The sequence below is a fragment of the Odontesthes bonariensis genome, chromosome 6, assembly GCF_027942865.1.
Source record: "Odontesthes bonariensis isolate fOdoBon6 chromosome 6, fOdoBon6.hap1, whole genome shotgun sequence".
NCBI lineage: Eukaryota > Metazoa > Chordata > Actinopteri > Atheriniformes > Atherinopsidae > Odontesthes > Odontesthes bonariensis.
The window spans coordinates 22,100,504-22,123,444 of NC_134511.1; the positions used below are offsets into that span (position 1 = coordinate 22,100,504).

The following is a 22,941-nucleotide window of genomic DNA, read 5'->3' on the forward strand; positions in this document are numbered from 1 at the left end:
TTAAAAGTTGACTATTTAGAGCCTGTAACTAAAATTGCTAAAAAGAACTGTACTAATAATAAGTTTTAAAAATATTTTTAAATACGTAGCAAATGTTTGTATTTGATCTTGTATTTCAATTGATTTAAACACATTTTGTTGTATGTATTGTTTAAAACTTGTACCCTTAAGTTCTAGCGACTTATATTGGAGGGATATTTTAAAAGCTAAATGATGAGCATAGAAGGTTATGTACTAACATTTTGACATGCGCAGTAGAACTTTGGCAGGAGGATTGCTACCTTTAAAAGCGATTGTAAAAATCAGAATTTCTTCAAACTTCTCTGCGAGCAGCAGCTGTCGAAGTGCGATGACTTAAAGTAACATGATTAGTCTACGATTCACAGGTTAATGTATCTTTAATAGGGTGTTCTTATTGTTATTCTGTGGTAACATTAGGCGTTCTTGCCTCGCCTGTCAACAATAATTTATTCAGTCAACAAAAAACTCGTATCATTAGTTTGTTTACTCTTCCCCAGTGCTGCACATTAAGTACTTTTGTCGTTGAGCTTGGCTGATTGAGACGTCCCACAAAAACAAAAAAGCTCTTTAAACGAAACGTTATTGGTGTGATGATAATGCAATGGAAACGTTGAAATGTACGACTTTTCGTGGGAACTTGAATGCAGCATCAGAGTTGGCTTACTGGTAAAGTTTAAACCGTCAACAAACTCCAACAAGTTGTCTGTACGTCCAAATGCGCTTCAGCTGGCTTCTGTTAACTCATTTTTTCACAGTTGGTATGAGCCTGCTCAGAGTGTCGGAGGTAACAGAGTTATGTTGAAGGCCGAAAGTGTAAATAAAAAAGCGCAGAACATACAGAGACCTACGTTATGTCAGCGCTGGACAGACCCGCGGCGGAGCTCACCGTCATGGATGTGTACGACATAGCGGCGGTGCTCGGGCACGAGTTTGAGCGGGTCATAGATAAATTTGGCTGCGAGTGTCTGGTCAAGGTGGTGCCTCGAGTGGTGAGGGTGCTGGAGCTACTGGAGGCATTGGTGAGCCGGGGAGCCGCTGGACAGGAGGCCGAGGATCTGCGGAGAGAGCTGGACAGACTGCGCCAGGAGCGGAGCGACAGATATGAGCAAGAGAGGAAGCATCAGACGGTCAGTACTGCACCCCTTTAACAAGCCCAACGACCCCGAGAGCGCAGATGTGTTTTGGTTATCTCTTTATTTGTCGTATGTGTTCGTTTCACTCTGCCTGCTTGTGCTTATCTGGTGGACTTGTCTGACAAACTGTATGATTTGTTTGTGCAGCTGCCTGTCTGTCAGTGTGCTTTGTAATATCTGAAGGTGAGCAAACACACTTTGGATCTGCAGTGATAACTCTTATGATTGACTCCTTCCTTACAACTTTCAAATGATGTAGCTTATCAATTATAACTAGAAAATGTTGCAGTGTAGCGAATAAACTTTAAACTGGCTTAACTCTCTTTTTTTTTTTAGTTTAACTACTCACGGGTTAATCAGCTGGGTGTGATCGCTACATCCACTAATTGATGGCACATTTTTAGCACCAAAGGCAATATCGCACAATGCATATAAATGAAAACTGATAAATGAATTAATGATAATGCTAATAAATGCATGAGGAAACACTTGCCTGTGCGGATGTTATCTGTGTTTCTTTATGTTTCCCTGTATCTTTTGTGCTCAGGAGTTGGAGCAGGTGGAGGATGTATGGAGGGGTGAAGTCCAGGACCTGCTGTCTCAGATCACCCAGCTTCAGGCAGAGAACAAGAGGCTTTTGGTGAGCCTCTCTCTCAAAGAGTCCCCCATCACAGAGGAGGACCTTCAAAAACACGAGGGTGGGTCGTCTGCTGCAGCTACATCTCTCTGCCACAGATTTGATCGTGGCCATAATGTGACCGCTACCCAGGAGATACTTTTCATTATGTCAGTGCCATTCAATAAAAGTATCTATGAGTGCAGTTCCATTTATTCAGCGATGACACGCAACCGTCCTGTTGTGCAGTGTTGAAGTGATTTGGATCCGAACCAAACCCTCAATGGGTTTCTGCCTTTGTCCACGACTCACTTCTGCAAGTTTCCTGAAAGTTTCATTGAGCTTAGGAGTTGTTGTTTCACTTTTCTGTCAAGTCACTCAGATCACCTTGGTGATAGAATAAAAGAGCCCGGTATGGGATTGGCGTGTCATATCTGCACCAGGTGATACCCTGTGTTGGGGGTATCAGCTGAGAAATTGTAGGGTTGGTGCATCTCTCCATGAACAATATACAAAACATGTTGAATGCATACAAAGTATATAGTTCGATAATTAGAATAAAAGCTCACTCTGGACTGTCGTCTGCTGCCTTTGAAGTCTTGCACCAAAGTCAGATTGTGCGTTATCTGGATGACTCGGGTTACTAAAATCAGCACAGATTTGCTTTGGGTTAATTTATCATCTGCTGAATGTTACCTTGTACAGTCACACTGCATTGCACAGTAAGTATAAATACATGCTTGCTCGTTGTTTGAGTTGAAGTAGGCCATGAAGACACACATCTTGAGCTTGTGGGAGAGACTATTTTTGAACCAGTACAAAATATAACTCTTGTGTGAACCTCATGTTGAGTGCAGCTGCACTTACAGTCAGGGCTGCAACACACACACACACACACACAGAGATTATAAACCAAATGAGGGGGGAACTGCATGACATTATTACTTTCCCCACTGATTTAGTTATTAATTTATTATTGATGATATAACAAATGCTTTTATACCAAGAAGAAACCCAAGCAGGCCTGAAAGAGACCAGATACTAAAAGGTTTTGAATACTGTAACTTTCATACACTGATTTACCAGCCTTTGTGTCACTTCCAGGGACCTGATACTTTTTTTTTGTTGTTGTTTTTTTTAGATATTGCAATCATCTCTACTCGTCACAGAGTTGCAAAGTTTCTGTTGAGTGGACTCTTTGCTGTGATTTATTAAGAATTAGATAATTGATGTTCCTTAATTGCATGTTGAAACTTCAAATGTTCAGACTTTAGGAATCGAATATCTGAAAATGGTTGCTGTTTGATAGAAATTGAAGCTTTGTTAACTGTTGAATTTATTGATGGTATAGTTTTGGTCTGAATACGCTCGTATAACTTGTGGTTATTGTTTTCATAACAGCAGGTATGTCAGAGAAAGAAAATGAAGTGATGAAGAAGCTGAAAGACTTGGTGAATAAACAGAGGGATGAGATCCGGGCTAAAGACCGCGAGCTGCTGCGAAGAAACGAGGAAGTTGAAGCAGTAAGGATTTAATCTGTGTACATCACCGCTCCCTGAAAGATGCGTAGTCTGCAAATTACCATCTTTTATTAAACACCTTATCTTAATAACAGCTCCAGATGCAGCAGCATCGGCTGATGAGGATCAACCAGGACCTTCTTCACAGGGTAGGAGTGATGGAGGCTCAGGGCAAAATGGTGATTCAGCAGAGGGCTGAGCTGGAGGCTGCCGCTCAGGCACGGCAGCAGGAGCTGGGAGCTCTGCAGCTGGAAGTCACAAGGCTGACAAAAGAGCTGCAGGAGAGAGAACTTGAGAGAAAACTTGCAGAAATAGAGGAGTTACCTCTGTCAAGGTGTAAGATGTCTTCACCACCACCATCACCACCCCCACCCCCACTGATAACTGTAAGAAAAGAAACTGTTGGACTGTTAAACCACGAAGACAATGTTCAATAAATGTCTTGGCGTTTTCCTAATCACCTGTTTTGTGTCACAAATCCAGCCTGCAGCAACAACAATTTCTAACTCTGTGAAACCACAGTCGGTGTGGGTGGAGTGTGCAGAGGACCCCGGCTTTGTGGCAAAGTGCTTTGAGAGTGACAAGAGTCTTTCCTTTCTACCAAAGTCTGCACATGGAGAGAAGAATGAGGAAAACTTTGACCAAGATACAGACACGGCAGCACAGTTGCTGGTAACATCTCCTTTCAGTCTTCCATGTGCCGTTCACATTATTACTGTGGTTCTAGCCGAGGTTGCCGAACAGACCATGTTTTACTCTTTGATGCTTTGTATATCAGCTTCCAATGTAATTCTTCTGTTTTATTGTTACATCGACCTGATTATTAAAATAGCTGTGCTACAACACCAGCGATCAAAGCTAAAAATCCCGTTTCAAGATGCCAGAGCAGATCATTAAACTTCACCAACAACACATCCAGATTATTATCACTGCCTCTTTTTGGTTGGGCCGGGAAATTCTCAGCTACCTGCTTTATTATTAGTGTTCATGCCGTGATGGGCAAAGGCTGATTGTGCGTATTCAATGCAGAGCGGATCGGCTGATAAAGAACCAGAGGAGGAGATTGAGAGCCCAGATGAGGCGTCGGACAAACCTCGGTTCACCCTGCAGGAGCTGCGGGACGTCCTGCAGGAGAGGAATGAACTCAAAGCCCAAGTTTTCATGCTCCAGGAAGAGCTGGTATATTACAAAAGGTACGATTTGGTCGCAAACTATAGATTTTAATGTTTTCTAAGGCTTTAATGCGAAACCTGACCTTGTGTCTCAGTGAGGAGTTTGAGGATGACATCAGTCCCATTGTTTCTGCTCCATGTTATCCACTGTACTCAACTTCAACTGATCAGCCCGAATCAGGAATAAGACGCTTGTGAGTAAGGAGTTTTGACACTACGCAGAGTTTAGCCAGCACTTCAAATCCTGTTTTTGCTTTATAAATCCAGAATTGATTGTCCATGAATCCGTAAAATAAATGTGAAAACTTGTTTTTTCAATATTGATTGTCACTTTGATTAACAAATCATATAATACCAACCACAATGTTTTTTTTGTCTTCACTCTAACTCTGAATTTCCCTGCTGTCCTCTGTGTGTCACCGCTCCCTTTTGTCTTCTTTCCTCTCTGGCCAGGATCTTCACTGCCATAATGCCAATGGTGGCAGCTGGTTTGATCACAGATGATCCCACATTGCTGCCAATCAGAAGACTTGTTTCCTTTGTATAATGATGTATTTAAATTCTTTCTTATTTTTTATCACCATCTCAACAGTTTGCCAACGAACAAATTTGTTTAACTGGCTCAATGGCGGCATTACTCAGTTATTATAAATGAACTGGTCTTATGTTCATACACTTAAAACCATGTTAGATTATACTGTGTTGTCATGGCTGTGTTCTCAGCTTTTATGATGTGTTTCTGTTTTTATCTGTGCTAGCTTGGGAAAGGCTAAATTGTTCAAATATGCAACAACTGAGAATCTCTCAGGGTTTGACATGAGTCGTCATGCACTGACGCTCCTTTGCAGTCTCTGAATGATGTCATCATTTGTCAGGAATATATCCAGCTACTTCGCACCTTGAGTGATTTACATATTATTTCAAAGTGCACTAAAGAGACTGTGTGAGATTGTTGTCCTAATTGTTAAAAAGAAAATGCACCTTCCAATCAGTGCACTTGTGGCATACAATCATGTTGTGGTTTCTCCTGGCAAACCAACCGGAAGAAATATTTTCCTTCAATGATGAATAATGTGTAAACGTGCCGTAACTTCTCGTACGCGCCAGGGAGCACCTGTAAAATAGTGTTTGTTGAGGGTAAAGAAATAAAGTTTTATTTTTAGTCTTTTGATTTTTGCTGTTGTGTCACTATCACATATCAAAGTGTAATAAAACAATTGTGCTAGATTCAAGAGTGATGGTAATTATATCCACTGAAAATGTAATATCCACCCTTGATAGTTTAAATGATTTTGAGAACATCATTTTGTGTTTATAAGTGTTCCCCATTGACTGTGTTGAACGACAAACAGCAGAGAGCCGTGAAAACCATAAACATCAAATCACATGTTTTCTCACCTGATTCTGACAGGCCTACAACAGCAAAGGGTAGAGGGCGGAACAGAAATACGTAAGAAGACAGCTTGACTCAAACTAACCACGTCACTTGATTTCTCTTCCTCAGAGCACTTTCCGGTTCGACATTGTTGAGAGAGTTCTCTTAGGTCATAGACGATCTTTGCACTCACCTGTCGCTAGGATACTTTGCCCTCCTCTGCTGTTCAGCTAGACACACTATTGGTGGGTGAGTGATGGGGGAAGTACAGCTCTACTGGAAGTTGGTTACCTTCGTTCAGTAAAACTATTGAGCCGAAGACAAAAAGAGAAAGATAGCATTGTGTTTATAAGTGTCCGCTGGTGGACTTTTTTTTTTTTTAAACTATTTTTTTTGGTCATTTCAAAGAGTCGTACTATTCTATTATGGAATTTGGTGAAGAGCCGTCGCCTGCTCTGGCTTTCGAGAAGGACGCCTTTCAGCTCACTGTCGAAGATGTCTATGACATTTCGTACGTTATCGGTCGAGACTTGTTAAAAATCAGCAGCGCGGGAGAAGAAGTTTCGGATTTGCAGTTCAGGATAGTCCGAGTTCTGGAGATGTTTGAAACTTTGGTCAACAAGTACAACTTGTCTCTGGAGGAGCTGAAAATGGAGCGGGACAACTTGAAGAGCGAACTGGACAGGATCATCAAGGAGGGTGCCTCCAACGGACAGGGCACTGTGAGTTTTTACGGCCGTCTGCAGTTCAGGCCCTGTTTAGAGGTGGATTTGTAGAGATAACAGTTCTTGTCTGCCATCACAGCAAACAGCGGGACCAAACCAGCTTGTGGTGGACCTGACAGACCCCAACAGACCGCGCTTCACCATGCAGGAGCTGAAGGAGGTCCTGCAAGAGAGGAACCAGCTGAAGGCTCAGCTCATGGTGGCTCAAGAGGAGCTTCAGCTGTACAAGAGGTAACGAGTGCAATACATACAGGATGTATAAAAGGTTCTACTATATCTATTTTTTTTTATTTTTTTTATTGTCTCTATTCACATCAGGAGCATAAGAGATATCTTACTGTGGTGTAATCCACAATCACTCTCCTAACCATGTAGCTAATACAATACCTTTAAAACAATACTAACAAATCAGTATTTGTTGCACAGCTTTTTTCTAGTCTTAAACTAAAAAAATAAAACCTGTTAGAATTACAGAGACTAATGTGGACACGTGTTGACAATAATCCTAACCACACTCACACATTCGGTGCACTCATTTGTCACTATTTTCTGACTCTGGTCTCTGCTGTGACTCAGCATCATTCTAAAGCTTTGGTTGAAGACATAACTACACCACTTTAATTCTGTTGGTGCTTTTTCACACGCAGCTGTGCAATAAACCGCAAGCTTGGTATCGGTGTGATTATTGCTGATTATTGATATCTGACATCGGGCAGGTAGAGTTAACCTGAGCAGCTGTTGTTATTAAGCTTCGAACAGCCTCCTATTTCAGAGCAGCCTTAATATTTGTAACAAAAACTGATCCTGGATGTCGTACAGGTCAGACATGTCACAGTCCCATCAGTTGCTTCCTGCTGCAACTTTTTTGATCTGGTTGCATAGAATATGAAATCAATGTTTTGTTTTGTTTTCCTGCAGTGGGATTCTGCCACAAGCTGAGCCCGCCATGGTGGAAGTGGATCTGGAAACACCAGCAGCCACAGAGCACAGTCCAGCCACGATAAATGAGAAGACGACCATAGGGAAGCTGTGAGTAACAAGCTGCGTTGCTGTACAGACACTTTCATGCCAAGGAAACTAAGAGAGTATAAAAGAAAAACACTTTTCTACCTAGCCCTAACAGTTTTTAATGGGACAGATAAAATGGAAGGAATTTGCATGATGCTGTAGTAAGCTTGCAGGGAGATTGTCCCCACAGCCCCTCTCCTGTCTGCTAATGATGTACTTGTGACTGAGTGAAGTCATGCTAATTCCAGGGATGTTTGTGTGAGCAGTGAAGGAGGGAAAGAAATGGGCTGGAAATTGTGTCCCTCTTCCAAACTTGCTGCCGTCAGTAATTACAGTCTGCGGTGACTCAGTTTTCAGTGTGTATTGCGTGTCCACCCACTATATTCAGGGGAAAAAAAACCTCAACTAATTCTTGACCTTTTTTTTTGTTTTTAGGTTTTCATTCAGGCGAAAATGAGAAAAACCTTTCACAAGCACCAACCATGCAGGAGGCAAACAGGATTTGTCGGCACAATTTAACCCTTTTTGTAACGACTTTTTTTTTTTTTTTTAACTTGTCCATCTAACAAGCACATTTTGTACTGGTAATTGTAGCCTAAAATGTTTTTTTCTTTTAAGTATTTCCAAGTTGTTGAACTATGAATTATGTGAAGAGAATCTATCACAAAGAAACTGGAAAGTATCAACTAACTGGCGTTAGTCACATTGAAGGCATGCGTGATTTAATCATTTAATGATTTTTGATATGTTCATCTGATGAATCAAAATCAAGCTTTTATGTTTGCACAGTCTGAAACATTTTCATGGATCAGTTTTATCAACAAAAGGAAAAACAAGGCCACATCCGCTCTGAATTTAAGAATAAAACAATGTTTTAACATCTTAGATGGCCTCAGTGCTTTTTACTTGATCTGAATATTTACACGGCTCTGATCTCGTGTCAATATAAGGACATCGCAGGAAGCAGAAGACAGCTAATGTACTACAACCTGAAAATACAGCACAATTTTACGAATTTCAGTTTCCACAACTTGTTTGGATTGTGGTGTAGAATAAGACGGAATAGTTTGCAGATCCTTTAGACCCACACTGATTTCAAATAGCTCAAAGACAAAAAGTTATTATCAAAACTCGATCCTTTTCAATTTAATATCAGCAATAAATAATTACTCTTGTACGTCTAAAACAAGTCTGTCATTAAAAGCAGATCCTTTTGGTAGGAGGGTCCCACCGGGCATGTATTGTGTGAAGCTCATTGCTCAGATGTTTCTTTGTGGAGGAATGAGACATCCACAACTCGCAGGCTTTATACTCACATCAGCACTGTGAGAAGAATGCAAAATGACCTCAGGTCGCTGCGGTGTAACAACTCCTTCAACAACGTTGAAGCACCGCGTCCGATTTGAAGCCTCTTAAATGTTCTTTTGCACCGACCATGCCACAGCTAGAATGAAACTTTATTCCTCAGTTTACAGCACGAGCAGTTTACATTACCCCGAACAGAATTCATCACACAAAGGAAAAGCCCATGGATAATAAAACACTACTTGTGGGGAAAATTACCCTTCAAGCTTGCAGCCATTTGCCACATTTAAATTAGGAATTTATAAAAGCACGATAAAAGCAAACATAGCAAAAATACACTCTTCGAGGATTTAAGCCGTATCCTCCGTTTAAAACAAAGATGTTTTACGCTGGATAGAAAAGCATTTTGGAGACTGTTCATGCGCGCCGTCTTTTACACAAACGTCACATCAGAGGGAATCAAGGTGGGAACGCCCACGTTTGAGCTTTCAGTATTTGAGCCAAGGGTGTGCAGAAACGGAGTCCTTGCTCCGGTCGCCGTAGTCGTAGAGCAGCTCCTCCTCTACCTCAATGTCTTTAGACGCCACCAAGATCAGATGAGGCGTTCCATCGATGGGGTGGAGCCTTGTCTGGCAGTTTCCACTTTTACTGTGGTTGATCAATCTTCCAAGACGTCCCGTTTCCTTTGTGGCATCTACACTGTAATATATGAAAGAAAACCCTGTCACTGCATGACACATGATGACACATGCATCCGTGCAATAGAGATCCAACCTTTTCAGTCTTTGGGCAATACTGATGAATTCTGGGAACTATTCAACAAGAAGTCTGCTCAGTAGAAGAGCAAATTATCCCTGACTGCCCAAGTCTTGTTTTATAGCAAGAAACTATATGGAAAAGGTCTTGGAAAAAAAAAAAAAGTATATATATATATATTTTTAAATATGTTGCTATATTTCTATGTCCATACTCGTACTGATGGAAGAAAAAAAAGCCTGTATAAAAAAGCTCAACGCTCTAGAAATGACCCAGAGGTCTGTGTTTTTGTTTTTTTGATTCAGACATCTATAAACCATCACTATTATTATATTTATTACGAAATACCAGACGATCATTGATTTTACAAGATAAAACTCGAAAATAAAGATTTACATCCAAATGGACTTGGGTCGTGTCAAATATGACGAAAAGAAACAAAACTCAAACTTCAAGTGAAAAGTCTACTTCATCTTTTAAACCAATGGTAATCTGGCAAGAGCACAGGAAACTATAAGATTACGTCGACTTTGACTCAACATCTTGCTAAACATTTTAAATGGACTCGAGGAAACCGTCCACCTGCTTGGAAAAGTGCGAGATGCAGTCATTATTCGTTTAAATGTGACTGTGTGTAGGTTATAGTGTATGCACGGCTTTAGTGTACGCATTGGTGACATTTGGACATACCAGTAATTTTTAGATTGGTACTGGAAGTAGTACATGTAACAGCCAGTTTGGGGATCCTTGGCGTACTGGGCCTCTCGAATCTTTGCCTGGGCGAGGTCCAGCAGGTCGCCATGGTACTCAACAACATACTCTCCCTTTTTGAAACCCTTGACAGCAAAAACTCCTCTTCCTTTTCCCTCCATGCATTTGACCTGTTGACATTGAGTTGCGTTTAACTGATTTCTCAAACATGTTAAGTCTCTTAACCACCATATAAATACCTAATTTGTCACAAACAAAGCATCAGTGACGAGCAGTTAAGCACCGTGAACAGCATGTTGCAGATTCAAAGGTGTGAAACTCATTCCAACACTTAAATGTTACCTCCATTCCCTCTTCAATGCCATTATTTATCAAGTCATCAATGTGTTTGTGTTCTTCACTCTGTTGGAATTGGATGAAGCATAGTTTACTCAGGAAAAGCACGAACATGGAAATGATATAACCCTCCTTATAAAAACTTTTTTTTTCTCTCCATACAAACCTTCAGCTCCGTTTTAGTTTTTCTGTTACTCCGTCTGATGGGAAAATAGTCAGTGACCTTTCTGCTTTGAGGAGCTTTGTTCTCCGTCCTGAAAATAAGAGACATAATGATTGCGAAGCTACCAAGGAAAGAGTCCATGTCTTTATTGCTTTGGCCAAGTAAAGCTGACGTATCGGCTCCCTTTACTCACTTCTTTGCCCTGTGTTTGCGACCACTTCTATGCCGAGGTTTGGACGGAAGTTTTCCGCCTGTTGCAGACTTGACATCTGGTTGTTTGTCCAACTCTTTTTGCTCGAGTTGGTCAGTGGCTCGCTCTCTTGTCCCGTGACTGTGAGAAGCCAGTTCAGGTTTCGGCTCACTGGGCTCACAGCCCTCTTTAATTTTAGTGGGTGTGCCTGCAGTGAGGAGGAATGAAACGGACAGCTGCCTTAAACCTTTAGCCTTAATCAAGAAAGTGAGGCTCCCTCAGAAATGCAGTTAAGTTAGTCATAAGATAGGTCAGTGAACACAGCAACCATTCAACCGGAGATGCTTCTGTAGTATAACATGGATCTGCTAACCACATGATGACAAAGAGGTCAGAAGCACAATAGCGGCAAGAATGCATGAAATAGAATTTGGCCAAACAACAGGCTCTCAGATTAGTCAGTTCAAGCAGTTTTAAAAGACGCTCACCTTTTTTCAGCCTTGACATGTCAGGATTGGTTGCATCAGAATCATTTCCCTCCTGGATTACACTGTCGCTTAGAGGGGATCTAGGTTTACTTGGACTTTGCAGACTCTGTAGATTTGACTGCGCCTTGCCAATGCAAGTCTGCAAGAAGAGTCGTTGTTCATATCAGTTAGAAAATAAAGAACCCTTAACGGGAACGAAGAAATGCAAGGTTATATTTTTGTAAGACTCTTCAGAACCAGAAACGACAAGCTTTACACGTTCAGTTTGTATTGAAGTGTAAACAAGAACCACACGGCTCATCTTTGCAATGAAAAGTGAATAGAAATGATACAGTAAATATGTCAGAAATAAAAGCCATGTTAGAAATACAAGAGCTAGACTAATTCATCAACCAATTAACCAGGTCAATTTGAGACAATCTTCTTCAGCTGATTATTTCACAAGATCGACAGCCAGTTGTTCGACAAAGCTGGTAAAAAGAAAAAAGCTGAATAGGTCGGCTTTGGTAAACAGACACTGCAGACATAACAGAAAAAGCAAGTTCAACGCCATTTATTTTGATTTTTTTTGTTGTCACTCTGCTGCAGTAATAATTTCATCACGTCTCGGTCTCTGTAAAGACATTTTTATGTGTACTCAAAATCTTCTGATCTAGCCTGGGACTTCATGTGGGTGTTTCTAAGGCATGATGTTGCAGAAAATATTTAATCGTTTTAAATGCAACAGAATGGTTGGATCATTTATTAAATGGTTTTAATAGATTTAATGTGGAAATAGAACTACGGAGCAAAAATTGTTCATTTGAGAACTACCATTTGAATATTGTGTTAGAAGGGTTGCGATGTGTCCGTACGGATAACCAAAATATTAATACAGTCAGATATCTTATTACACATTTTAATAGCACTTGCATTTTTGTTTCATTTGACATTGTATTGATGGAAGATGTTGGACTTTGTGGATCTTTTGTTGCCTTCGGCTGCCCATGAAGTGCAGTTGTTATTTTTACCTATTTTTTTTTTTTTTTTTTTGCAGATACACTCTCTCCACTTCCTTATACTTGTATCGAGTGTCTTTCATTAGCAAAACTTCCTATAGACACAGCAAATTAAACATTTTTTAAAATTCTTTTGGCCACAAATGGGTAGTGAAAACTGGTATTGCGACGTCTGTATTTGATGGACGGAGGAATCGCCGTTAGCAACTGTAATTCTTGGTTGAAAGTAGGGTAAAAGCATTTCCATGGCATCTGTACCATCTCTGGCAGGTACAACTTTTGTTGTTGGACAGTATATCAATAAAACTGTGAGTTCCAGTTCCTGACCAAAGCCAGGTGCACAAAGATTTAGTGATCATTTAAAAAAAAACAAAAAACGTTTTTGAATATATATATATATGACAAATTGTGCTTCTGAGTCAGCCTTGAACAGCGTTGGTTAAAACTAAACTAAATAAAACTAACACTTAAAAAGCGTTTATTTAAATGTTCTTTTGTGACAATTAAAAATCTTTATGGTCAATACTTTACTGTAATAATTTACTGGTGAAGGCATTAGGGACAGTGATCAGTCTGGGGTTGGTAGTTCTGTGTGAATGGATCCTGTACAGATAACAGTGAGCACCCTGCAGTAGGGTAACTGTAGGCAACTGTACACTTCCTGGCAGATAAACTGAGGCCCCCGTTGTATTATTATTATTATTATTCATTTCCGTGAAGTCAGCAGAAAATATAATAAATACTGGTTTGTAACTTTGTTTAAGAAATACTTACAAGCCCAAAACAACAAAAACATACCTTGTTAGTTGCAGGCTTGTTTTCCTTTGTCTCAGCCTGTGAGGTGACGGTATGTTCAACAGTGTCCTCTGGCTTTTTGTCGGTTCTCAGCACATGTTTCTGCCCTTTGTAAACATGAGAACAAATAAATGTAAGCATTACTATCTAACTCGAGCCATATTGCAAGAAAAAAAAAAGCCGGTAAGTTTTGTGTAAACAGAAGTATGTTTATTAAGCAACGTTTATCCTCTGTTTTGGCAAACCAACAGTCGCTGTCGGTTGAAAAACTTCTACTGCAGCTTCTACCACACCACAACAACTTCTCAAACAGCAACACACAAATAAGTCAACCTTTTGCCATGTCAGTTCCCAGAAAACAATCCAAAAGACGGCGTGGAGTCTTGTAAACGTTGCCCTCTGTGTCCACGGGCTCCTATTAGCTTCGTTTATCCTCCGCATTGAAGAGCAAAATAGGTCGGTGGGAGCGTGGAGGATTTAAAAAAACGCTATTGCACCTCTCATTGGCTGTTTCATCCAGAAGGGGCGAGCGCGAGTGCCGCCCTCTCATTGGCCGCAGCGTTGACTGACACTCAGAGCCTTCAGGCAGACATATGATTCAGAAAAACCTGCCCGATGCATTTTGTCTAAAAGGTGCAAAATATATATAGATCTGAGAGACATTATCAAATGAAGGATGAGTAAATGAAGGTTGAAATGATCATTCTAATTGATTTAGAAACCAGGGAGTAATTTGTAATTAATCTGAACTGAATAGAAATTAAAACATCTCTTAAAGGAGACATATTTTACCTCTTTAAACAAGTTAGAATTGGTCTATGGGCTATACAAAACATGTTCATGAAGTTCTTTGCACAAAATCACTCTCACATAAAGAGATTTCACCAGCTCTATTCTTGCCAGTTTCAGTCTCTCCCAAATTGAGCCGTTTAAAGGGCTCTGTCACTTTTATGCAAATAAGCTGTTGCTGGCCACGCCCCGCCCCGCTCATGAGAAGCTTCCGGCTGCGTGTACTGTTTACCCTTTTATTTTGAGGGTCCAAAAGTATGTTTATGTATGTGCTTGAATATATGTACCTTTTTGAGGGTCCAAAAGGTACATATATGTACTCAAGTGGTAAAAGGTACATATATGTACCTTTTTTTCTACATGCTGGGGTACCAATAGACGGTCTCTGTTAGGCTACTTCAGTATAAGGGTACAAAACTATATTATAAAGTGTTTATAATTGTATAAACATTTTTATTGCTTTATTATGTCTTGCTACTGGATGCTTGAATTTCCTTCGGGATCAATAAAGTATCTATCTATCTATCTATCTATCTATCTATCTATCTATCTATTTCCTATGAATTAAGGGTTCATTTGTTTTCAGTGCAGAGCTTCTGCAGTCTCCAGCCTGACTCACCTGTGGTGCGTTTCTGGAGACCCAGGTGTCCAGCAGCAGCTTCAGGTCCTGCCGGTGATATCTCCCGGTGGTTTTTACAGCCACGAACAGGTCAGCCTGTGTGAGCTGCTCCACAGGCCGAGGGGGATCGCTCCTCCTCCCCGGGCCGCTCACCGCTCTCCTCTCCCGGGCCAGCCGCCGGAAATAAGTTGAGAAAACATCTGCTCCCCCTGCAGCCGGCAGCTCCTTCTGTTGTCCGCCAGTGAGCACGAGCATCCCGGCCACCAGCAGACAGGTGACCGCGCCGACAGCAGCACGAGGTCCCCCGACAGGCTTCCACATGTTCACTGCATGGATGGGTTCACCACTTCGCTCATGGACACAAAATAAGTGTTTTCTCAACTTATTTCAGGCGGCTGGCCCGGGAGAGGAGAGCGGTGAATGGCCCGGTGCGGAGGAGTGCTCCCCCTTTGCCTGTGGAAAAGCTCACACAGGCTGACCTGTTCGTGGCTGTGAAAACCACCGGAAGGTATCACCGGCAGAGACTTGAGCTGCTGCTGGACACCTGGGTCTCCAGAAATGCACCACAGGTGCAGCCAACAACACAACACTTCATGTGTGATTTTCCTTTCGTAGCCATTGCGCTCGTATGCTCGATCCTCGATACGAGATGGCGGATCTTCAACTAATGTAGAGGGTGGGGAGTGGGTGGGGACTCGACAGGTATATGCAAATTCCCCTATTGTGACGTCACAATAGGGGAGCCATCCAAATGGCTCACAGCAGCATTTTTGTCTTGACACCAAAGTCTTTCTACTAACCTACAGAAAATGGATGGATGGGTTTTTTTTTCGCACTTTGAGTGTTTAAAGGAATAGTAGAGGCCCAAATATGAACACAAAGACCCGCAAAAAGTGAGTTTTGCATAATATGTCCCCTTTAAGAGCATGATATGATATGGAGATTTTTAAATTTCCATAAATGCAAAGGTCAAAGAGAGATAATGCTTAATGATAGCAATTTTAACTGAATTATAGCTATTAGAAGTGTGTCTCATAGCCTATGCTCAAATCTGAGCACTATCCCCCATAGCTGATGTCTGTTTATTTATATATCTTTTTTTTCATTTTTCTGAGCCAAGAGAATATTGAGCAGGTGCCAATGGCAGGTAGACAATGACATATGTGTGGAAAGTACATCTAAACTATATGGTATTTGTGTTTGAAGTCTTTCGCTGACATCTAGTGAGATAAAAGTTAATAAAAGAGATAAAAGTTGTGTTAAAAAAAAATTCCATTTAATCTTGTAAATGCTGCAACTTTAATATTGCCTTTTCCTCTGTTTTCACCATCAGGTTAACCAGAAACAAATGCTCTTGACTGATCAATTACAAATCACTAGATAAACAAAATGGCCACAGGTTTCCTAGAACAGTAATAATTCAAGATACATGTATCAATAAATGCTTTTAAAAAATATTCATGCAAACCTACTAACACCCACGGCATATCTTCAGGTAAAGAATACATACTTTCCATTTTACTGAAAGTGTTTACCCACAGTGATATTAGGAAATATTATCCAAGCACCGAAAGATGCAGCATTAGCTTGAGCGTTTTATGTACATTTTATTAACTAATTGTATCTTGACGTGTTTTATGTGAACTGTGATATACTGAAATTGTGCATGAATGATGCAATGCAAACAAAAGTATGGCTGAATATGTTAATGACAACAATACCTTTCCAAGTTTTGTTTTTGAGTCTTTGCAGAAATACATCAGGTTCATTGTATTCATTTTTCCACACATTTCTTTTAAGCAGTGTCATTTTCAGGTTTGGAGTCTGCAGACAGAGATTCTTTAAACCGTCTTTTCCTTTCCAGATTCTCATTCACCCTTCTCCTCTTCTCTTCCTTCTTCAAAACAGACTCTTTCTTCTTCACAAGAACTTCACTGAGTTCTCCTTTATATGCAACATCAAGTTTCTCTCTCATAATGTCCCGGGCACGCTTTCGATTTATATCCACAGATCGGGTCTGATGGCACTGGAGGGGAAACAAAATTAAAAGCAGATTAAACACTGGCTGTGAATCGCAATTGTTTTTTTGCACAAAAAAATTATTAAAAAAAAAAAAAAAAAAACAGTGCTGGGGAAAGTACCACAAATAAGTAACAATGCTGAGGTTCTTTACAGGAATATTTCTTGTTTTTAATTCCTCTATTCCTTATGTGAACATATGAAGAGCTTATGAAATATTTTGCAAGGTATTCTATAAATTTATATTTAGAAGTAGGCATGATGCACTTGATTGATTAACCAAAATTTAATTTGCAATTATTTCCAATTTTGTTAAGACTTTGTCCATGAAAAATGACCAACATTTCAATTAAATGTAATTGGGCTAGTAGTAGTGTTGTCAGAATCCACCTCAACCCATTACAACCACGAAACACAGCTTTTATACTAATGCGGGATGAAATATAATGAAATCATATATGATAGTAAGAGAGGTTTTTTTTTGACCACTCCTACTTTTGGAATAGTATTACGTTTTCAAACTGCAGTCATATTCTTTCACTCATAGAAAACTTTCTTAACAGTCTTTTGCTTGTAATTTCAGGGTGCTATTAGTACCTTTTACTTACTCACTTACTTACTTACTTTGACCTGACTCTAAGCCAAAAAATAAAAACTTATGGTGACAAATAAAAACTATCTATATTTACCTTCACAACAATCCCAGTGGGGATGTGCTTGAGCACCACACAGTTGCTGGTTTTGTTGGTAGCCTGTCCTCCGGGCCCAGATCCTCTAACAAACTGCTCTTCCAGCTCATCCTCAATCAGGACTGGAAAGTCTACCAGGTCCTTCTTGCCGACTGACGAGACACATGTCAGTCCGGGCGGAGTCGGTCTAAGCAGCGGAGAGAGGCTGGGAGCAGCTCTCCAAAAGACCCCCCTGGTCACACTGAACATACGGCTGATACGGGTGACAAGCAATAACATTACATTACGATCTATATACTGTTAACCAAGAAATAAAATTCTGTTCCATAAGCAAGGATTTGTGTTGCGCACTCACAGGAGAAATGTCGCGGTCACGGTGCGCTCTTATTTATGTTCTATTTACGTCAGGCTTGTGTTCTTCTTCGTGGCCGTTAAAGAAGGTATTGCGACTCTACACCACCGCCAGCTAGTGGCTCAAACAAATATTGGCATGAAATAAATTGATCTAAAATTAACTAAAATAAATTTAGAATATTGTCGCGAGAGTTTGGTAAATTATGGGCGTCCATCGCTGCTTGTAATTATAAGTATTGGTTGGACAATCGATCTCATTAACAGGTACACGGAACACAAAACAATCACCCTCAAAGTTCTTGTTTTGTCCACAAACAATTTAAAAACCTCAGAAGTATTCAAAATACATTCAAAAAAGAAAATGCAGCATCAATCAGCTGAATAAATGCCGAGAGATTTTCAGTCTCTGAACTAATTAACTGGTCAATTTATCATTTAATTTGTAATTGCGTAGACCATTTTGTAATTTCCAATAAAATTTCTGATTCCTGAGCATTCAAAATATCTTCTGGGCTCCTCATATGTTTCGTGTGTGGGGTGAATTTGATCCTCATAGTCACATTTGATCTGAATACTAGGTAGATGAATGTTGCTTCTGCAGTATTAATTTGTGTATTTTTACCCATTTGGCACCAGTTTGCGTTATTTTTTTCAGAGGACATTTCTTTGTTGCAGGTTCTGTAGGACTCACACAAAGATACATTTCATCTCTGGGTGCCCATTTAAGGCTCGTGATAATTTTCCTGAAAAATGGTTCCAGACAGTCTTTCACATGGAGAGTACAATGAACTCTGATGCAATGCTTCCTGTTCTCCCCACTGACAATGACTATAATTGGTAAACCAGGAAACTATGTAGGTCACAGGAAAAGGACAATCCTTCTGATGACCTGTGATGACACATCTGTAATGTTGTGGGCGATGGAGTCGCAAATTCTAATTACTTGAACTATATCTGTAGTGCTCACATTATCAATGTGACCCTCATTTTAACCTCGGCTGCACGATTCCTATCTATCTATCTATCTATCTATCTATCTATCTATCTATCTATCTATCTATCTATCTATCTATCTATCTAAAATGCAGTGGAAGATTTACATATTATGTGAATTTACATGTAGAATTTACGAGAACAGTTGACCTTTCAACCTGTCATCCAACGAACTACATTCTTTATGTAATGCATATATATTTAGTTAATGAATAAATACTTGTATAAGGACTACCAGTCAACGTTTTGGACACACCCATTCACTTTAATCACCCAGTGTCCTCAAATATTGGATTTGTATTGTACTTACATTGTTTTCTCCACTTACACTTATCTAGTTGAGATCTATAAATATTATTAATGAACTGTATCGAAACATATGCACCCAAATACATATTAAAATATGAGTAAAGTGTATTTGACTGGAATGACAATAAGCGCCATAAATGTACCTTTGTAACTAACTTCACGACAAGCTTATCTCCACGGAAATACGTAACTACACGCTACCTGCTTCGAGCATACACTCTGTTGCCAGCAGAGGGCGATCAATCATTAAAACTGTCCGGGATGAATACTTGTTGTCAAGTTAGCACAAAAGAAAGAATACCGGAAGTGTAGTCAGTAATCTTTTAGAAACAAAAGCAAGATGTGTCATTTTACCTTCAAGGTATTCATGCTAAATTATTAATATATGTGTGGTGGTCGCTGGGACCAGGAAATATTTGAATAAGTGTTAAAAACATGTTTTAGGGGACAACGTTGAATCTGTGCACGTGGTTGGGCAGTAGGGGGTACAATTTCAACAAATTCAATGCGACGAGTCCGACTTTTATTTCAAAATGTATACCGGAAGTTCTGCTGTTTTCGGGCCACCTTGGCAGCACTTTGTGTCGTGCTTGAAAGGGCTGAAGACTTGTAGCGGTTCAGACTTTAAGAGTGACAAGTTACTATGGCAAGAGCCACTCATCTGTCCGCCCGTCGTCCTTCACGGTCCTGTGGACGGAGGGAGCCGCTGCTGGCCTGAGCCGACCTCCCGCTCATTTCCCCGACTACAGGACAAGCGCAGCCGCCAACACATGCGAGGGTAGCGTGTAAATTCAAGGACATTTTAATGTTAACATAGCTACTTTGGCCTTCACTGTCGATTGAGGAAATCCAACGTGCTTCTCAAAGTCGCAATGATGAGGCCAGATTTTGTAAACACTTGCAGAAACAGCGGGTGATATGGTGTAACACTCCGGGGCTGATGATGTGTCTCTGCGTGTCATCTTTGCACGTATCCGCACCCCTTCCTCTGCTGAGGGGCCAAACAAACGGCGACGTTAAGGAAACTAGCCTCTGACTTTCGATGCGATCCTGTCAATTATGGCACCGTCTCCAGACATCACCGCGTCGGAGGCAGCCTCCTGCTGATTGAAAACCCGCCTCACCTGAGAGAGTCGCGACCATAAAACACGGAGATAGGCTGATGAACTTTGAATCGCCGAGGACGGGAGTGTGGTGAAGCCAGAGGTGCATCGCTGCTGTGCATCAGGTCCAGGTATGTGATGAACACTGCCAGCCATCACTTTGCTATACCCGTGCTGCCATGTTGCTAGGTAACTAACGGACGGTGGGTTTACTCTAGTTCATCCTTCTCGGAGGTGTAACGTCACAAATTATTTTGCAAGGTTTTTATTTATTTATTTATTTATTTATTTAATAACACGTGCTGTCATAGCCCACCAGAAAACGTGTTTAGACTAACTTTACATTCCTCCTTTCGGCTGAAGGAGCTCGGCTTGTTTTTGTGCTCTCATGCCATAGTTCCGGTCCGCTTGCTTCACACAGGCTTGTGTGATGTGAAATCTGATCAAAATTCTTTGGGCTGACTGTCAGATGAGCTGATTTTTTTTTTCTTATTTTTTTTTTTATCATACAAATGATCATGGGCGCATTATAAAACAGCGAGTCTCTGGGCATGGATGTGTTAAAGCCCCCTCAAGACAACCCAAACAGACATAAAACATCAACAAACCCAGCAGACTGGTTCAGTCTTGGTTTTGTGTCTCCGGCTGGTGTATGTTGTATTAATACCCACTTGGGGGCATTTTGAAGCAATGCTCAGTGTAAGTAGTCATGTCTCTTTAGTCTTTTCTAGTGTCATGTTTGGGTCTGTTTGAGACAATTCTGCATCTCTTTATGCTTGTTTTGACCCATTTCTATAGTTTAGTGTCTGTTTGTGGTTGTATTATATCTCTCTTTGCAGATGTTTTCCTTCTCTTTCTGGAATGGATGTTAAAATTCTTGGATAAGACTAGGGGTGCTTTACTCTTTGGGCCCTATGGCCTGTGCCCCATTGGCACATCCATTTCTCTATTTATAGGGCGACGTCAGCTATTTTGGTAATACATATGATTCATTAGGCTACCAGACTAATTGTATTGCTCAGAGTTCATTTTATGATCTCTCTTTTTGGTGCATGCTTCTTTTAGCCAGGATTCACATGGCTGCAATGAGGTAATGCTCAATGGTGGGCGGGCCCAGTGTCTGGAATATTCTCAAGATCAAACCCTCAAGTAGTCTGGCAATTTGAGTGGCTGGTGCCTCTTCTGACGTTGGAAAAAGCTGAACTATTCTCTACTTTCCACCACAAGTTGCAGTTAGCAAGGTGAAGCAACAGGCTGAAAATTCAATTTGGCAAAGCAAGACGTCACCCAATGTAAAGTGAATAAGAAGCGAGACCCATTGGCGCCTAAAACGCATGCGTGGGAATCCTGCCTTTTGCCACAAAGGTGCAAAATTTTCCGTGGAAATTACAGCCTGCCTAAACGAGCTGAAGTCGTAAAAACTTGGTCTCGTACTGAAGGTTCACTGGGACTGTATGTTCTTCATTTTCCGGAAAAACTGGCATGCCACAAGTTTGCTCATATATACCCAAGACCTATTTCTGTTTTTGATAGAACTTTGTGAGTTCCCCATCAAGAGTCACTCCACTTGACTCAGCAAGGCCTGGGTGAGTCATTGAGGCAGAGCTGACTCGCAGGCTGTGGCGTCTGTTGTCCAGATGATTGCTGTGCTATGTGAGAAGGAGCTGCTGCACTGCCGCTCGACTGTGACCCTCTGCTTTATGTCCAACGCCCTGGTAATTCTATTGAATTGAGATTGTGTTAGAAGCGTCTTGGAGACAGAAGTGCAGGTCACACGTCCCAGGGGCAAATAGTTTCAGGCCCTAATACTACTATGAACAGAGGGTGTGAGCTCCGTTTGACATGTTCAAACTTGAGTCCTGCCTGCTTGAAGCCACAACATTTGAAAATTGTGAAACGCGCTCAGCATCAGCAGCACTGCGAGCTGAAACATTTAGCTGTTTTTGTCTTTTTTTTGGGGGGGGGGGCTTTTTATGCCTTTCATAGACAGGACAGTTGGAGAGAGAAAGGAAGTAGGGAGCAGAGAGAGGGGGAAGACATGCAGCAAAGGGCCGCCTGGTTTGGGACTCGAACCAGGGCCAGCTGCAGCGAGGACTGTAGCCTCTGTACATGGGGTGTCTGCTGTACCCACTACGCCACCGACCACCCTGTTTTTGTCATTTTTGAAGTCATATGAAATTACAAGAGCAAGAATTGTTCATCCTTCCCATTCTTTCATGAGCTGAATTATGGACAGTGTGCTCTTGGTTTCTCTTCCGTTTCACTCTCTTCTGACTCCCTTGAGGTTTTTATTATTATTATTATAATTATTTTTTTCAATTTCAGGCCAATGTGTTTGTTTCAAGAGGAGCTGCATCATAAACGCAGTTTGCTGATGTTGTCTGTTCTTGAGTCATCGAAGTGCTACTCTGAGGTTTAAAGGCTGAGTGCTCTAGGTGAAGCTCATCCTTTTATGGTATCATTCATGACCCAGAATTCATGTTTTTATGGCTTCACTATATTGTGATGACCTTTAAGATACTGTGAAGGTTTTCGGCTGCAACCATCGCAGCTTGTATTTCACAGGCCTATGTGCATAACCAGTTGGACCTTCTCCCTTCCCCCAACCGACACTCTCACACGACATGCAATATAGTACGTGGAACATGGGAAGGGCTGTGTTGACTATGCAAATTTCAACACCCCCATGGTGATTTTTAAGCTGTATGGAAATACTTTTTTTTTTTTTTTTTTTTTTCTTTTATGATAAATGAC

The 22,941-nt window shown here is 40.9% G+C and overlaps 5 protein-coding genes across 14 annotated transcripts in view; 3 read left to right on the top strand and 2 right to left on the bottom strand.

Annotated features, from left to right (window-relative positions):
* Window positions 1-663: 663 nt before the first annotated feature.
* On the top strand, window positions 664-5,633 carry LOC142382903 (RILP-like protein 1). 3 transcript variants are annotated; one of them, XM_075469037.1, is made up of 8 exons: window positions 664-1,148; window positions 1,702-1,852; window positions 3,175-3,293; window positions 3,386-3,676; window positions 3,774-3,962; window positions 4,320-4,483; window positions 4,558-4,656; window positions 4,916-5,633. In XM_075469037.1, the coding sequence occupies exons 1-8, from the start codon at window positions 873-875 to the stop codon at window positions 5,007-5,009; spliced, it is 1,383 nt and encodes a 460-aa protein (XP_075325152.1). In that variant the 5' UTR covers window positions 664-872; the 3' UTR covers window positions 5,010-5,633. The 3 variants fall into 3 exon arrangements, with proteins under 3 accessions (XP_075325152.1, XP_075325153.1, XP_075325151.1); XM_075469038.1 differs by having other exon boundaries at window positions 3,172-3,293; window positions 4,558-4,660; window positions 4,916-4,998; XM_075469036.1 differs by having other exon boundaries at window positions 665-1,148; window positions 3,172-3,293.
* A 345-nt stretch (window positions 5,634-5,978) lies between these two features.
* Window positions 5,979-8,783, top strand: rilpl2 (Rab interacting lysosomal protein-like 2). Its single transcript, XM_075467908.1, has 4 exons — window positions 5,979-6,559; window positions 6,642-6,793; window positions 7,481-7,591; window positions 8,006-8,783. Exons 1-4 carry the CDS (start codon window positions 6,263-6,265, stop codon window positions 8,025-8,027), a joined length of 582 nt encoding a protein of 193 aa, XP_075324023.1. The 5' UTR covers window positions 5,979-6,262; the 3' UTR covers window positions 8,028-8,783.
* Window positions 7,768-13,760, bottom strand: kmt5ab (lysine methyltransferase 5Ab). Its single transcript, XM_075467907.1, has 8 exons — window positions 13,646-13,760; window positions 13,316-13,419; window positions 11,520-11,658; window positions 11,035-11,239; window positions 10,845-10,932; window positions 10,685-10,744; window positions 10,322-10,512; window positions 7,768-9,574 (listed from the first exon to the last, which is right to left on the bottom strand). The coding sequence occupies exons 1-8, from the start codon at window positions 13,653-13,655 to the stop codon at window positions 9,364-9,366; spliced, it is 1,008 nt and encodes a 335-aa protein (XP_075324022.1). The 5' UTR covers window positions 13,656-13,760; the 3' UTR covers window positions 7,768-9,363.
* Window positions 13,761-15,974: 2,214 nt separating this feature from the next.
* Window positions 15,975-17,879, bottom strand: mtrfr (mitochondrial translation release factor in rescue). Of its 2 annotated transcripts, XM_075469040.1 has the most exons (3): window positions 17,784-17,879; window positions 17,429-17,681; window positions 15,975-16,746 (listed from the first exon to the last, which is right to left on the bottom strand). In XM_075469040.1, the coding sequence occupies exons 2-3, from the start codon at window positions 17,675-17,677 to the stop codon at window positions 16,516-16,518; spliced, it is 480 nt and encodes a 159-aa protein (XP_075325155.1). In that variant the 5' UTR covers window positions 17,678-17,681; window positions 17,784-17,879; the 3' UTR covers window positions 15,975-16,515. The 2 variants fall into 2 exon arrangements, with proteins under 2 accessions (XP_075325155.1, XP_075325154.1); XM_075469039.1 differs by having other exon boundaries at window positions 17,429-17,854.
* A 1,788-nt stretch (window positions 17,880-19,667) lies between these two features.
* The window catches only part of LOC142382254 (membrane-associated phosphatidylinositol transfer protein 2-like), a 39,189-nt gene continuing 35,915 nt past the window's right edge, over window positions 19,668-22,941 (top strand). For all 7 annotated transcript variants that reach the window (XM_075467910.1, XM_075467916.1, XM_075467909.1 and 4 more), the window contains exon 1: window positions 19,668-20,318. The gene's annotated coding sequence lies outside the window, so the exon portion shown is untranslated. The remainder of the gene's footprint in view (window positions 20,319-22,941) is intronic.